Source organism: Zootoca vivipara, chromosome 13 (assembly GCF_963506605.1).
Source record: "Zootoca vivipara chromosome 13, rZooViv1.1, whole genome shotgun sequence".
In the NCBI taxonomy this organism is placed as follows: Eukaryota; Metazoa; Chordata; class Lepidosauria; order Squamata; family Lacertidae; genus Zootoca; species Zootoca vivipara.
Genome location: NC_083288.1, coordinates 46569482 through 46584400, shown reverse-complemented (window position 1 = coordinate 46584400; position 14919 = coordinate 46569482). Strand labels below are relative to the sequence as shown.

The window sequence follows — 14919 nt, the reverse complement described above, 5'->3', positions numbered from 1 at the left end:
CCATTCTGTGCAGGCTGCATGGAGTGGCAGTTTAAATGGTTTAAACACAAATATGACAGATTCAGCAGAAAACTCAACAGATAATTCGAATAATGTTATATGACCATCAGCTCCCTTAAAATTATAATGTTCCAATCAATGAAAGCAAAGAACACACATGAATTGCCACTGAATTTTGACCCTATCCTCTTTTTTAGATATGGATGACTGCGTCAGATGCCCAGCAGATCAGTATCCAAACACGAACAAAACTGGATGCATCCCCAAAATAATCAGTTCTCTTTCATGGGCCGAATCATTGGGGATCGGCCTGGCCTCACTTGCTGTTTCTTTTTCACTGCTCACAACTTTAGTGACAGGAACTTTTATTAAATACAAAGATACTCCCATTGTCAAAGCTAACAACAGGGATCTCACCTACGTTCTCCTTATTGCACTCTTACTATGCTTTCTCTCATCATTTCTGTTCATCGGACACCCTGGGAAAGTGACCTGTCTTCTTCGCCAACCAATGTTTGGCATTGTTTTCTCACTGGCCGTTTCATGTGTGTTGGCAAAGACTGTCACTGTAGTTGTCGCTTTCATGGCCACTAAACCAGGATCTAGCACAAGGAAGTGGGTAGGAAAACGGCTGGCCAATGCCATAGTCTTTTCCTGCTCTCTTACTCAAGCAAGTATTTGTACTGTGTGGTTGATGACTTCTCCTCCATTCCCCGATCTAGACATGGACTCAGTAGCAGAAGAAACCATTGTGCAATGTAATGAAGGGTCTGTTGCCATGTTTTACTGTGTCCTGGGCTACATGGGCCTCCTGGCCATTGCCAGCTTCATTGTGGCGTTTGCAGCTCGCAAATTACCAGACAGCTTTAATGAAGCCAAGTTCATTACCTTCAGCATGTTGCTGTTTTGCAGTGTTTGGCTGTCTTTTGTCCCAACTTATCTGAGCACCAAAGGGAAATATGTGGTAGTGGTGGAGATCTTCTCCATCTTATCCTCAAGTGCTGGATTGTTGGCCTGCATTTTTGCCCCTAAATGCTACATCATTGTGCTGAGGCCAGAGCTGAACAACAGGGAGCAACTGATAAGGAGAAAGATGTAAACTGTATCTTTTTTCTTTAATGTATTGTATTGCTATATATCAAGGAACCTCCTCCATGGTGATACTTTTCTGTGGGAGGGATTTTGGAATGTTTAGCAATGTGAAATTAAAGCAGGTAAAAATGCTCTGTCATCTTAGCTCATGGAGCAGGAACTTCTGGCTGGTGGGTCCAGTTTAGTGCAACAGGCCATTGTCAGGCCATTCCTGACAAACTGCACCCACTTGCCTCAAAACTGACATTGCCTGTGACTTCACAGAAACAATCAGGAGCCAAAGAAGCATTTCCAATTTTTCTCTTCCTAGGTTCCCTCTGGGGAGGTCTTTTGAACAATCTCAGCCCCTGCATTTGAAAGTCTTATTAGAAGTTGCTGCAGGAGAAGGACTGTGAGGAACATCATGAGATAGGTCTTTCTAGGACCATGTGAAACTGCTAAGTTCCCTTGTCATATTTGTTGTTACCAGGAGAAGTAATGTGGATTTTGCAATCTTTTTATATTTATATTACTCAGATGTTGCTTTTGGCATGTTTTTATATTTGCTATTATAGTGCTTTGTTTTTTGTTATTTTTGGGATGATTGATTTTCAAATATGTTCCTTTATTTTTCAGATAAGCCATTTCCCCCACTTTTTATAGAATACAATAATCCTAGAATCCTGTGGGTCATCTAGTCTAACCCTCTGCAATGCAGGTATCTCATCTAAAGCATCCATGACAGCAGGGCCGGCTCTACGGCCAGGCTGGGTGGCGCAAGGCGCCACGGCGCCGGCCCTCCAGGGAGGTGCCATGCAGCCGCAACTGCCCATCTGCTGGCCGCTCCGCAGCGCAGCAAGCTCGGCCGCCCACCCGTCACGCAGCATCGCCCTTGGCGGCCGCGCTGCGCGCTGAGCCCGGCTGCCCGCCCGCGCGTCACGCTGGAAAACGGGGAGGTGGGGGGCGGTGGAGGGATCTGTTGCACCACGGCGCCAGGGCGCCAAAGGTGCTTAAGACGGCCCTGCATGACAGATGACCACCCACCCTTTTATAGAAATTCTCGAAAGAAGTAGAGTCCACCACCTCTTCTGGGAGTCTTTTCCACTGTCAAGCAGCTCTTACTGACAGAATGTTCTTCCAGATGTTTATTTGGATTCTTCTTTTCAAAATCCATTGGCTCAGGCCCTACCCTCTGGTACAGGGTAGTATGTTTGGAGAAAGTGCAATCAAATGATGATGGTGATGAATACTGGGAACCCACCTTGCTCCAAGTCGGTGAGGCAATTTCCATTGTAACTGCTATAAAAATAGATGATGGGAACCCACCTTAGCAGGAGAAACTATTTCAACCTACCACCTAGTTAGAACTAGATGGTGAAGGGCTCTAGGACTCTGCCAGAGCCTCATGCCTCCTTCCCAAAACCCACCTGGCTTACCTGGCTTTGAGAAGGTGGCAAAAGGACTGCATGGGGGCATGCTGAGGGCTGCCCTGCTGTAGTATGTGTAAGCATTTCTCCTGCTAAATGGAGCCCCCACATCCATTTCAGTAGCAGTTACAATGGTAGTTGCCTCACCCTCTTGGAGCAAGGTGGAGTCCCATTACCTATCACCACCACTACCATTTTATTGACACTTCCCCACTCCTGCCACACACACTACACCACTCTGGAAGGTAGGACCCAATCTGTTGCCATCTGTTTGTCTAGGGAGGCAATAGAGGGGTGTGTCATTAAGGCAGCATGAGGGCTGGGGGGGGTTCAACCTGGTTAGCTAAACTTAAGGGATTGAGACTCTTCCCTGCCCCAAAATCCTTTGTAGGATAATATGGAGAGGGAGCATATGCTCTTCTCAATGTGGTGGCTATTTCTTTTTTTACTTATTATAAATTTTTCTAAATTTGCAATCTTAGTTGCATATCTTGTCCAGAGAGTGCCTCCTAGTTTTACCCAATTGTCCAAATTAAAGGAAGAATCTTCTGGATTGTTTTCGGAGGCTTGTTCTTGGCAGAGACTTGCACCCAGCATTACCCCATTTCTGCCTTGTAGGAAGGCAGTCAAAAAGTCAAATGATGCTTTAGTCTCCTTGATTCTTCATGAGGAGGTCTGGGAGAGGCCATGCCTCATTCTCTCCCCTCTTTCTGAACTTCTTCACAACCCCCAGAGGAGCTGGGGGAACCCACCCAGATGGGCATGGTATAAATAATAAATTATCATCATCATCATCATCAATCATCATCATCATCAAAGAACACCCACCATTAAATGTGGGCATGGCAGGAAGCCTAGGCATGACAAGAATAATCCAACATGGGATAATCCAATATGGTACTTTAATTATTGAACAAAGTTTTTGGTACATCAAAGGCACTCTTAGTATTTTACCCCAGCAAAGTAGTATATGTCACACAAATTCAAGAACAAAACAAAACAAATCATATGTCTGGATGGGACCACAAGACAGACACATAAAAGAGTACACTTACTATGAATGTGCAATGTAAATATGCTTGGTACAGTGTTGGGGTGGGGGGGTGAGATGGTGCATCACTCCTTTGAGAAGGCGTGATATCTCACGGTACCAAAGTAAAGGAGTCTGCGTGGAAGATTCTGTACTGAAGTCCCACTGGGAAGTGGGTGGGCCATAGAACTTCCAATGGCAGCAAGGGAGGGAACAGCTTAGTACACAAGTGTCTTGAGATGACACTAGCCCAGGCATAACCCTGTTCAACATCAGCCTTCAGCCAGAAGGCTGAGTCAGAATACATACCTAATGCCTAGCCCTAGGCCAAAGCCGGCCTACACCTGTTATCAAGAAACTTGTGGCCATTTTCAACTCCAGAATACTATTGTGACATTCCCCCCCCCCACTTGCCCCAGGGTATACTGCACATGCGCCTGCAATACTGAATGTCAATAAGTAGGGGGTTCCAAAGTACAGACTGTGTAGCACTAAAGGAACAGCTCCCGAAAAATGCATAACAGACACTGCACAGCACTTCCACAGCTCATGGAAGTTATTGAACTTGCACATGTGAAGGAAGGCAGTTCCTTAAGTAAACTAGTGCCAATTAAGGACTTCCTTTGTGATTAATAACACTTTGACCGTAGCCTGGAATCAAACTGGCAGCCGGGGCGTATCTTTGAGCTCAGGCAGAATTTCACTCCTGCCTGAAATTGTGCTGTTGAATTTTGCACTAACTATGATTTCTGGACTAAGTTACTCTGAAGGGAATTCAGTCCTCAGGCTGAAAATGTTTGCCCATTCCTCCAACACAGCAATACCTTCTGTTGGTTCATGCAAGTGAGTGAAGACATCTGTTTTAATACTACAGCTTTACTGCATAAAGAGGTGTTGGTTTCACCTGGCTAGGAAAGAAATGGAGTAGGGATTAGGGTTGCCAGACTCAATAGAGGACAGGACTTCTGTGCCTTTAATTGCCCTGCTCTTTTTTGAGTCTGGAAACCTTAAAGAGAAACCAGCAGACCCTTTGCTTGGAAATTAAACAAAGGGTCTGCTGGTTTCTCTTTAAGGTTTCCAGACTCAAAAGAGAGCAGGGCAATTAAAGGCACAGAAGTCCTGTCCTCTATTGAGTCTGGCAACCCTAGTTGGGATGTGTCCTTTATCTCAACACATAGCACTGCTATTTAGCCAATGACTTCACTCTGAGTTTCCTGTTGTCATTAGCCTTTCGCTCACTTTTTCTGCCTCTTAGGATCAGAACCTGGGGGGGGGGGAGAGAGAAGTGCCACTCAGACTCAAAACTCTGAAGAAGTAATTCATAAACCTACCCTGCAATCATCCCAATCACAGCAATTTCTTCAACAAGTCAAACCTCCAGATGCTTCCTGCAAGCGACTAGAAAACAAGCAGCAAGCCTGAAAAGGGTTATAAGTAAATACACATACTGATACATGTACCGGGTAGGGGCTGGAGGCAGGCAGAGCTCTACCAATTAAATTACTGATTTTGAAATATCTGATAGTATTCAAAGAATGCATTTGTTACAAGGCAGCTAGTATGGATGAACAAAAGAAAGTCTGCATTCAGAAGGAAACTTGGCAGCCCCGATGTTGCTGCTATTGATGTTCCTGTTTCTAATACCTCCACTTTCTGATACCTCTAATACCATGAGGTGCCCTGTGAATGACCCTATTCATGTTCCACATGAGTGGTACCAGCCAGGGGACCTCATCATTGGTGGAATTACTTCTCATATCTATTATATTTTCTATGAAGCTTTCTTCAAAGAACACCCCAAACAGAACCTGTTCGATATTTCATAGTAAGAATCTCCTATGCCCCAAACATTCCTCCATTTCCTCTTGCCTCATCTCTTTTAAATAAGAAACCAAGGGAGAGGGTCTGTCTTATTTGGAAACTGCAATGGGAGACATTTTTTGTCTGAATGGTGGAATGGTGAAAGATATTTCAATTTTAAAAGTATTTTACCAGCTCACAAGGAATGATTGAAATAATTAACAAAAAATCCTGTTTATCTACCCCTGAGGGACTCCTCAGTTTCAGTCACCTCCTGAGTCTTTTACAGTCTACTAAGCTGGCAGACAGGAAACACTAATTTTCTTCTCTCTTAAAAGAAAAATGCTTTCTGTTTTCTAAAGGGGTACAGAAGGAGACTTCGTATTTTCAATTTTCTCCACACAAACTGTATTTTCAATCCCTTTACAGTACAGATATTTTCATGGCGCTCTCTCTAAAAACTGTACTCTTCAGCAGTGCAGATACTGGGGAAGAGAAGGGTGAAAACTAAAGTCACTAGATAAATAAATAAAGAAATATAGAGGACAAATTCAAACATGTAACTAAGTTTCTGTTCCAATCTGTTCCACCAATTTCTCCAAAGCTTTCTTCCCTTGCGATTGATTATTATATCTCCTGTTCATGGTGCTTTGATGTTTCACTGTGGGTGAGGTTTTAACTGTTGAGTATGAGCTTGGTGACATTGAAGAGGGTGTTTCTCTTTCCATTGAACATTTCTTCAATGCCTCCTGATCTGGAAAGGCTCCATGGGAGAAGTTACACCTTGATGAAACTCCCTGGAGTTAAAATGTAAGTTCTGGAAGTTTGAGAGGCTAGCTGATAACTACCGGTACCTGGAATCACTGTAGTATTTGCTAAATTTATTTATTTATTTTTTCATTCTGCATTAGTTTACGGCAACACAAAATACTTCTCTTTTCCTAAAAGTTAAAATGAATATTTGTTGGCAGTAGAGTTTGCAGTTTCCACACATTCCCAACCTACAGAAAAGTCAGGGGAGAATATCATGGCCATTCACGGCACTGAAAAAACCGGAAAGACTGAACAATGCAGATACATTTCCAGATTCACCCATTATTCTTTATTCTCAGTGGGTAGGAGGAGAGCCAAGTAGCGGAGAGCTCAGTTCAGTGTGAGTGTAGCAAGAGCCTTTGCTTAGTAACTTTTCTCTGCTCCCTATACCATAGCCCACCAACCCTCCTTCACAGAAAACAAATGATGCTCAGTTCTGGGAAGGCAGGAGAGTGTTACTTCCCCTTGCATCAAATAGACCACTAGTTTCTATTCTGTTCACATTCCTATTCTGCCTAACTGCCTTGTCCCCTGTTGCTCACCCCTACTTTTCTGACAAACAGTCGCCGTTCTCTCTACTTCATCACATGTTATAATCATTGTCCAGCACTAATTTATCCCTGAAATTAATTTGAAACGGAATGTGTTCAATGTTCAAGGCTATATTCATTTTTGTAATACTTTTACTTCATTTGCAGTGCGGTGACAAAATTTTACCAACATGTCCTTGCCCTGGCATTTGCTGTGAAAGAAATCAATAAGAACCCCAACATTTTGCACAATGTCACACTTGGCTTCCACATCTATGACAGCTATTTTGATGCAAGGATGACCTACCGCACTACATTAGACCTCCTCTTCAAAATGGGTAGATTCATCCCCAACTATAAATGTGACACCCAGAAAACCCTCATATCCATCATTGGGGGACTTGGCACTGATACTTCCTTCCATATGGTAGACATATTAGGTCTCTACAAGATTCCCCAGGTATGAAGGGTTGCACAGGGATTTTTTTCTTCTTCCTCCCTCTATGGGTTTCATTCAATGTTTGTTCTACTCAGAGAAGACTCATTGATATTAATGATCAATTTTAATAGGTCATCCTGGAATAAGATTTGGTTTGATAAATCTTTTCATCTTTATCCCAACATTTATTTTTCTCAGGTTTTTCTAGGGATTTTAGACTGATCTGGTCAAATCACAAATTAAAATGCAATACACTGGACCCAGGTGGCGCTGTGGGTTAAACCACAGAGTCTAGGGCTTGCTGATCAGAAGGTTGGAGGTTCGAATCCCTGCAATGGGGTGAGCCCCCGTTGCTATGTCCCAGCTCCTGCCCACCTAGCAGTTCGAAAGCACATCAAAGTGCAAGTAGATAAATAGGGGCCGCTCCGGCGGGTAGGTAAACAGCGTTTCCGTGTGCTGCTCTGATTCACCAGAAATAGCTTTGTCATGCTGGCCACATGACCTGGAAGCTGTCTGTGGACAAACGCTGGCTCCCTCGGCCTATAGAGCGAGATGAGCACTGCAACCCCTGATGGTCAGGGGCCCCTTTACCTTTTTACATTAATTTACTGCTGAATAAGTGTTTAATTGTTAGTGTCTTTTTTATTTATTTAAAAACTAATAAAAACATGATAAAAAGAAGAAGAGAAAAGAAGCTGTAAAAAAAGCATTGGGAAAAAATGGATTTAACATGATTGAAAAATTTTTGGAAAATAAAAAAATTCCTTCAGTAGCACCTTAAAGACCAACTAAGTTTTTATTTTGGTATGAGCTTTCGTGTGCATGCACACTTCTTCAGATACAAGTGTGCATGCACACGAAAGCTCATACCAAAATAAAAACTTAGTTGGTCTTTAAGGTGCTACTGAAGGAATTTTTTTATTTTGCTTCGACTCAGACCAACACGGCTTACCTACCTGTAACTGAATCTTTTTTTGTTGTTTATGAAACAGAATGAATTGTTTTCAAATAGGTTCATAACATCTATACATTTTTTTAGCTGGCATATGGTTCCTTTCCTCCAGAGGAGAGTGACACAAGTCAATTCCCATCCTTTTATCGCATGGTGCCCAATGAAGCCCACCAGTACACAGGGATTATCCGTTTGCTTAAGCATTTTGGTTGGACATGGGTTGGGCTCTTTGCTCCTAATGATAACAGTGGAGAATATTTCTTCAAGACCCTAGAGCCATTGCTTTCTCAAAATGGAATTTGTTCAGCTTTTACACAAAGAATCACACAACAAATCCATCTTGATAACCTGGATGAGATGGCAGATGTAGCCGTCAATATGTATAAGCCATTCAGAGATAACAAAGTCACTACATATATTGTCTATGGAGAATCTCTAACTATTTTAGCACTGAGACTTATTATATTTTTGCGAGACCCAACCAATAAGGAAAACGCAGGATTAAAAAGGGTGTGGATCTTGACAGCCCAGACTGATTTCATAGTAACAGGAATTTGTAGGTTTCTGGATTTTCAGCTTTTCCAAGGTGCCCTATTGTTCACAGTTCATTCACAAAATCTACTAGTATTCGGGAAATTTCTTCAGAGCATAAACCCTTCCTGGACACAGGCAGAAGGTTTTTTCAAAGTCTTCTGGGAGCAAGCATTTGACTGTATATTTCCAAATCCCAGTGCACCAATGGACACCAATGAAGTGTGTACTGGGGAGGAGAGCCTGGACAGTCTCCCAAGGTCTCTGTTTGAAATGGAGCTCTCTGGCCATAGTTACAGTATCTACAATGCTATTTATGTTGTGGCTCATACATTGAATGCCATTCATTTGTCTACATTGACACAGAGAGCAAGGGGGAGGCATGGAAGATTAAAACTTCAAAATCTGCAGCCTTGGCAGGTAACGCTCGAGAAATTAAGAGCAAGAAAAATATGATTATTTAATGGAAACAAAAAGATTTCATCACAATTTCCATGCAAATTAATACTGCAATGGTATTGCTCATACCACAGAGTGACAAGGCTTTATGTTTTAACATTTACTTCCGTACATTTCACTGATTTTATTTTTACTTAATGCATAACACATCTTCCATCTATTGTGTCTTTTTTTTCTTTTTAATATGATTCTATTAATTTTTTAATACTGCAATAAAATAAGATTAATCTAATTAAAATAATTAATCTAAATAAATACAATAACAGAGAAAGAGTAACCACCAAAGGAAAACCAAAAAATTGGAGAGAAGAAAAGAAAATAGGAAAAAAAGATTAAAAATCAAAGGACTTCTCATTTTCTGTTTGTCAGTAACATAAAATAAAAATTTCGAAATATTCACTCAAGAATGATATCCAGCTTATCTACTTTCTGTTAGGCAATACTTTGCCAATCTTCAAACAAAAATGTATCAGATTAATTCACTTCTTAAAGCCAGGAAGTAGCTCATACAACAGATGTCAACTTCCATCAGTAGACAAGCTTCTCTCAGTCATAAATTATAAGCACCTCAGAGAAAGGGAGGCTTTTGCTGGCCCTATGCCCATTAGGGATTTTCCTTGACTTTTTGGCAATATATTATGTCATCTGCTCTTTTTTAAAAAAATAATTTTTATTGGTTTTTTATACAAACAAGACAAACAAAACACACAATATATAATCTGTCCCTCCAATTTCCCTCCCCCCACAAGTCCACTTCTGCCACCAGTAGTACCCGTGGGCGTTGAGAATCAAAGGGGTCCATTATAAGGCTGGGTTTGACCTCCCCCCTCCCCCCTCATCCCCTCCCTGCCACTGAAAGGACAGGGATGGAGGGGCTCTGAGGATTGGTTTCCCCCCAGCTGCTCCTTTAGCATAACCCTTAAACAAACATTAAAACAAAAACACATAAAAAATAAAAATAAAATTTTCCAATTCTTATTTTCTTAACATTGTAATTGTGGCTTCCTCGATTCTCTTGTTCCTGGTTTTCTTACCTTCTCTAATTGATCATGGAGGATTTTCTATTCTAATCCCAAATTTTATCCTTATAATATTCACTTAATCCTCCTCCTTCTTCGTACTGCCCCTCCACAAGTCCCCTCCTGCCACAAGAGGAACCTGCGAGGCGCAGCACTTCAAAGGTTCCATTTTAGTGTCTGGGCTTCCCTCCGCCCCTCCCCCCCTCAGAGCACCCTCTGCCACGAGGTGCTTCTGAGCAAAGAGAGGAGGGAAGGCGGCCCTCTACCCAGACACTCATCTAAACACAAAAATGTTAATACAAATCTAAAATTTGTTTCCCAAGCCATTCTTCTACCTCCCTCCAAAAAACTCAATTTTATATCTATTAACTCTCCTTATGTCATCTGCTCTTAAGTCTCTCAGCTTTATCTAAGATTCCAGGAGTTGAAAGCCTCCTGATGTAGAAAATGGCTTTTTCAGAGCTTAAAAGTTTAACTCCCTGTGAATTTGATAGCTGAGTTTTATCTCTTAGGTAGGATCAATCACTAGGCAAATACAGTGGTTAAGAACTTAATTAGTTCTGGAGGTCCGTTCTTAACCTGAAGCTGTTCTTAACCTGAAGCACCACTTTAGCTAATGGGGCCTCCTGCTGCCGCCACACCGCCGGAGCATGATTTCTGTTCTCATCCTGAAGCAAAGTTCTTAACCTGAGGTACTATTTCTGGGTTAGCGGAGTTTGGAACCAGAAGCGTTTGTAACATGAAGTGTTTGTAACCCGAGGTACCACCACTGTATCCCTGTCAGCAACTTGCCGAGAGCAGACATTCAGTGCGCCATCTTCCTTCCCCCGAAGTCCCCATCTGCTGTGTCAAAACACGTGATTTTTTTATACCCCGTCTATGTAAAGTGAAGCTCCATAATTAATGCTCATAAAGAAAGGTCTTTGTAAATCATGGCATTTTGCTCAATACCTCCATTATGTTCTCTCCCCTTCATCTTTCTTTTTCAATTAGCTGCACCATTTTCTTCCTGACATTTCCTTTAACAACTCAGCTGGAGAAAAAGTGTCCTTTACTAATAAAAGAGAAATGGGAGGTGGATTTGACATCATGAACATGGTCACCTTCCCAAACAAGTCTTACCTTCGACTGAAGGTGGGATGGGTGGATCCCAATGCTCCCAACAGAGAAGAATTCACCATTCATGAGGACATGATAATATGGAACAAAGGTTTTAATGAGGTTTGAAAACTAGGATTGCTTTGAGTTAATGCCCTCTCCAGTTAACCACTTTTATCTTTGATAGCTTCATGGATCAAATTTGGAAAGCTAGCTGGATGCAACTCCCCGTCCCCCGTCCCCCCGGTGTTCTCAGTCAAAATGAAGTTTTAATAATATTTATTACAGTTCATGTATGTATGGCAGAGCTGAGAATGGTTCAGATAAAATTCATGTGTGTGGAAAATACAGTTTGTCTCTGCTTCAAATGAAAAGTACCCATGTCTCAGTTGAAAATCCAATATCTGTTCATTTTTGTGTCTAAATAGGGCTATCAAAACCCCAAACTTTCTTGCATTCCTAGAGCGATCATGTCCTCCCTTAAAGAGGGCATATGTTGTGGTGAGACCTGGCAACCAACCCTGTGTTGTGGGTGGGTATGATTGGATAACCACAAGAACCTGTTGGTAGGTCCCGTGATGCTGGGTTTAATCAGGCCAATGGGACACAGGCTAATTGGATCAAGGGACCTATATATTCCTATGCATATGACCCAGAGCTTCCTCTTTCGGTGTATGCATCGGAACACCCGCCCACCTCTCCCTACATTTAGGGCTTGCACGCTTGACCTTGCTATGCCGTCGTGTGTCATCTGTTGTTGGGACAGGGGCACGGCCACTTGGCTGATTGGCTGGTGCCATTTGGGTTTCACCTGCCATGTAGCAAATAGTCACAACTTGTAACATTGCGGATAGGCTCTGGTTCAGGTGATAGGGATGGGGGAACGCTCTCGCCAACCCTTTGTGAATGGTATCCCATTAAAGGAATTTAGGGCCTCAAATGGTTTGGTTAACCCTGTGAGGGGGTTGTGCCCGTGCCTGAGTCCAGGTGGACATCTGGGTGGTGGACATAGCCTGTGCCCGGCTTTCCGCCTATCCAGGTTTTCACCCTAGGCTGACCTAAGCTGGTGCCCTGGGTCAGCGCTACCTGCAAGGGTGCAGGGAGCTAGTCGAACCAGAGCCTATGCAACCACTCACTTGCTGTAATCAATAAAGTTGTGGCCTAAATTCTGCCAAAAACCAAACCGAAATTTGAGTCTGTGTGAATTTATTTAAGGGGGAGGTTTAAAGGTCTGAACACGAAGCTAATATTGCTTCAAAATATGAACCCATCGGGAAATGCAAAGGCTGTCAATTTGTTTCTTCTGGCTTCATTTGCAGATATGTGCTTTAGGATATGTGCTGGTACCTCAGGTTAAAGATAATATAGTGGCCCTAGCTTAACCCATGTCTTGTGTCTTGCCTTTTTTCGGGTTTCCTGGCAAAAGAAATGGGCCAATGGCTGTGCTTTATTTGAAACACCTTTCTAATGTTTTTTGTTTTGTTTTTTGTTTAGGATGGGATGAGGTTCGCTTTCTTATTTGAAGTGACTGAATTTTCTAAAAGCAAATTTCACTCCTTTATGAAATTATTTCCTATTTCTGGACAGGTGCTGCCCATTTCTGTGTGCAATGACTACTGCCACCCTGGCAATCAGAAGAAGAGGAAAGAAGGGCAAAAATTTTGTTGCTACGATTGTACTCCATGTCCAGAAGGGAAGATTTCAGACCAAAATGGTACTTGAGATTTGTCATTGTTCAATATTTGTAAAGATTATTGTGTTGGATCTATTTAAAATAATGTAATTACTACATTTTGCATAGATCCACACTATTCTGCTTGGAGTGGTGTGTTGATATTTTTCTGTTGTTTTCCACTAAGGAAATATTCAAAAACAAATAAGCCTGGGGCAATACTATGAACATAGGTATGAAAGTGCTACGCACACATCTCGAATGAGTGGGGCTTTTGTGTATGACTGCAATGAAACACAGAATCCATGTTGGCTGAAATTAGGCCAGAGTTTATGCATTATTGCACAGGAAAGAAGGGGTGGCAAAAGCATTATAATCTACAGAGGGTTATCCGTTGAATGAGCACCTGCTGTTTAAACTCCACAGAAAGAGGGAGATGCTTTGGCGTTTACCAGGGACGGACATGGGTGTGTCTCAGGAAAAGTGTGAAGTTTCCCACTCAGCAACCATGATATTGGTTTATGTAAGGCCAGCCTCATTTCATTTGAGTTTTGGGCATGCTTTCATTCTGTGGTCTACCATGCCTCTTCTGGTCTCCCCAGCAACACAAAGAGCCCACTGATGCCCAGTACTCTGCTCCCAATACTGTATTGGTTCCGCTGGAATAAGACCTCCATGTGCAGGCTGCATGGAGTGGCAGTTTAAATGGTTTAAACACAAACATGACAGATTCAGCAGAAAACTCAAAGGATAATTCAAATAATGTTATATGACCACCAGCTCCCTTAAAATTATACTGTTCCAATCAATGAAAGCAAAGAACACACATGAATTGCCACTGAATTTTGACCCTATCCTCTTTTTTAGATATGGATGACTGTGTCAGATGCCCAGCCGATCAGTATCCAAACACGCACAAAAATGGATGCGTCCAAAAAAAAATCAGCTTTCTTTCTTATGAGGAGCCTTTAGGAATCTGCCTGGCCTCACTTGCTCTTTCATTTTCAATACTCACAACGTTAGTGATAGGAACTTTTATTAAATACAAAGATACTCCCATTGTCAAAGCTAACAACAGGGATCTCACCTACGCTCTCCTTATTGCACTCCTACTCTGCTTCCTCTCGTCATTTCTGTTCATCGGACACCCTGGCAAAGTGACCTGCCTTCTTCGCCAACCAATGTTTGGCACCGTCTTCTCATTGGCTGTTTCATCTGTGTTGGCCAAAACTCTCACTGTAGTTGTAGCTTTCATGGCTAGCAAGCCAGGGTCCAGTATGAGGAAGTGGGTAGGAAAGCATCTGGCCTATGCCATTGTCCTTTCCTGCTCTCTTACTCAAGCAAGTATTTGTACTGTGTGGTTGATGACCTCTCCCCCATTCCCCCAACTACATATGCACTTGGTAACAGAAGAAACCATTGTGCAGTGCAATGAAGGCTCTGTGACTATGTTTTATTGTGTCCTGGGCTATATGGGTCTACTGGCCATTGCCAGCTTCATTGTGGCATTTGCAGCCCGCAAATTACCGGACAGCTTTAATGAAGCCAAATTCATAACCTTCAGCATGTTGCTGTTTTGCAGTGTTTGGCTGTCTTTTGTTCCAACATACCTGAGCACCAAAGGGAAATCCATGGTGGTGGTGGAGATCTTCTCCATCTTGTCTTCCAGTGCTGGATTGTTGGGCTGCATCTTTGCCCCTAAATTTTACATCATTGTCCTGAGGCCTGAGCTGAACAATAGGGAGCAAATAATGAGAAAGAACTGAACAATACCTTTGATTTTATCTTATTTTGGGTTTTTTGTACTTCAGGGTTTTATGATAGAGGTAGTTACTATGATTGAGTCCACAGTGTTACTCTTTTGAGGAAGCTATTCAAACATGTGGATTTAGATATATTTTTTTTACTGTTAAAATGCTCTGTCACACTAGCATTTGGGTGAGGAACCTCCGAGAGCCAGTGTGGTGTAGTGGTTAAGAGCGGTAGACTTGTAATCTGGGGAACCGGGTTCACGTCTCCGCTCCTCCACATGCAGCTGCTGGGTGACCTTGGGCTAGTCACACTTCTCTGAAGTCTCT

General features: G+C 42.4%; 1 protein-coding gene across 1 annotated transcript; it reads left to right on the top strand.

Annotated features, from left to right (window-relative positions):
• Positions 1 to 5138: 5138 nt before the first annotated feature.
• LOC118078084 (vomeronasal type-2 receptor 26-like) lies at positions 5139 to 14607 on the top strand. The gene is made up of 6 exons (XM_035101813.2): positions 5139 to 5353; positions 6840 to 7131; positions 8150 to 9013; positions 11065 to 11292; positions 12757 to 12883; positions 13709 to 14607. The coding sequence occupies exons 1-6, from the start codon at positions 5139 to 5141 to the stop codon at positions 14605 to 14607; spliced, it is 2625 nt and encodes an 874-aa protein (XP_034957704.2).
• Positions 14608 to 14919: the final 312 nt, after the last annotated feature.

Bases quoted from the DNA above. Each gene is read 5' to 3' on its own strand.
- LOC118078084 (XM_035101813.2), top strand. From the start codon at position 5,139: ATGTTGCTGCTATTGATGTTCCTGTTTCTAATACCTCCACTTTCTGAT. The intron at 9,014-11,064 runs GTAACGCTCGAG...TTTTTCAATTAG, and splicing joins AAAATCTGCAGCCTTGGCAG to CTGCACCATTTTCTTCCTGA. The intron at 12,884-13,708 runs GTACTTGAGATT...CCTCTTTTTTAG, and splicing joins GAAGATTTCAGACCAAAATG to ATATGGATGACTGTGTCAGA.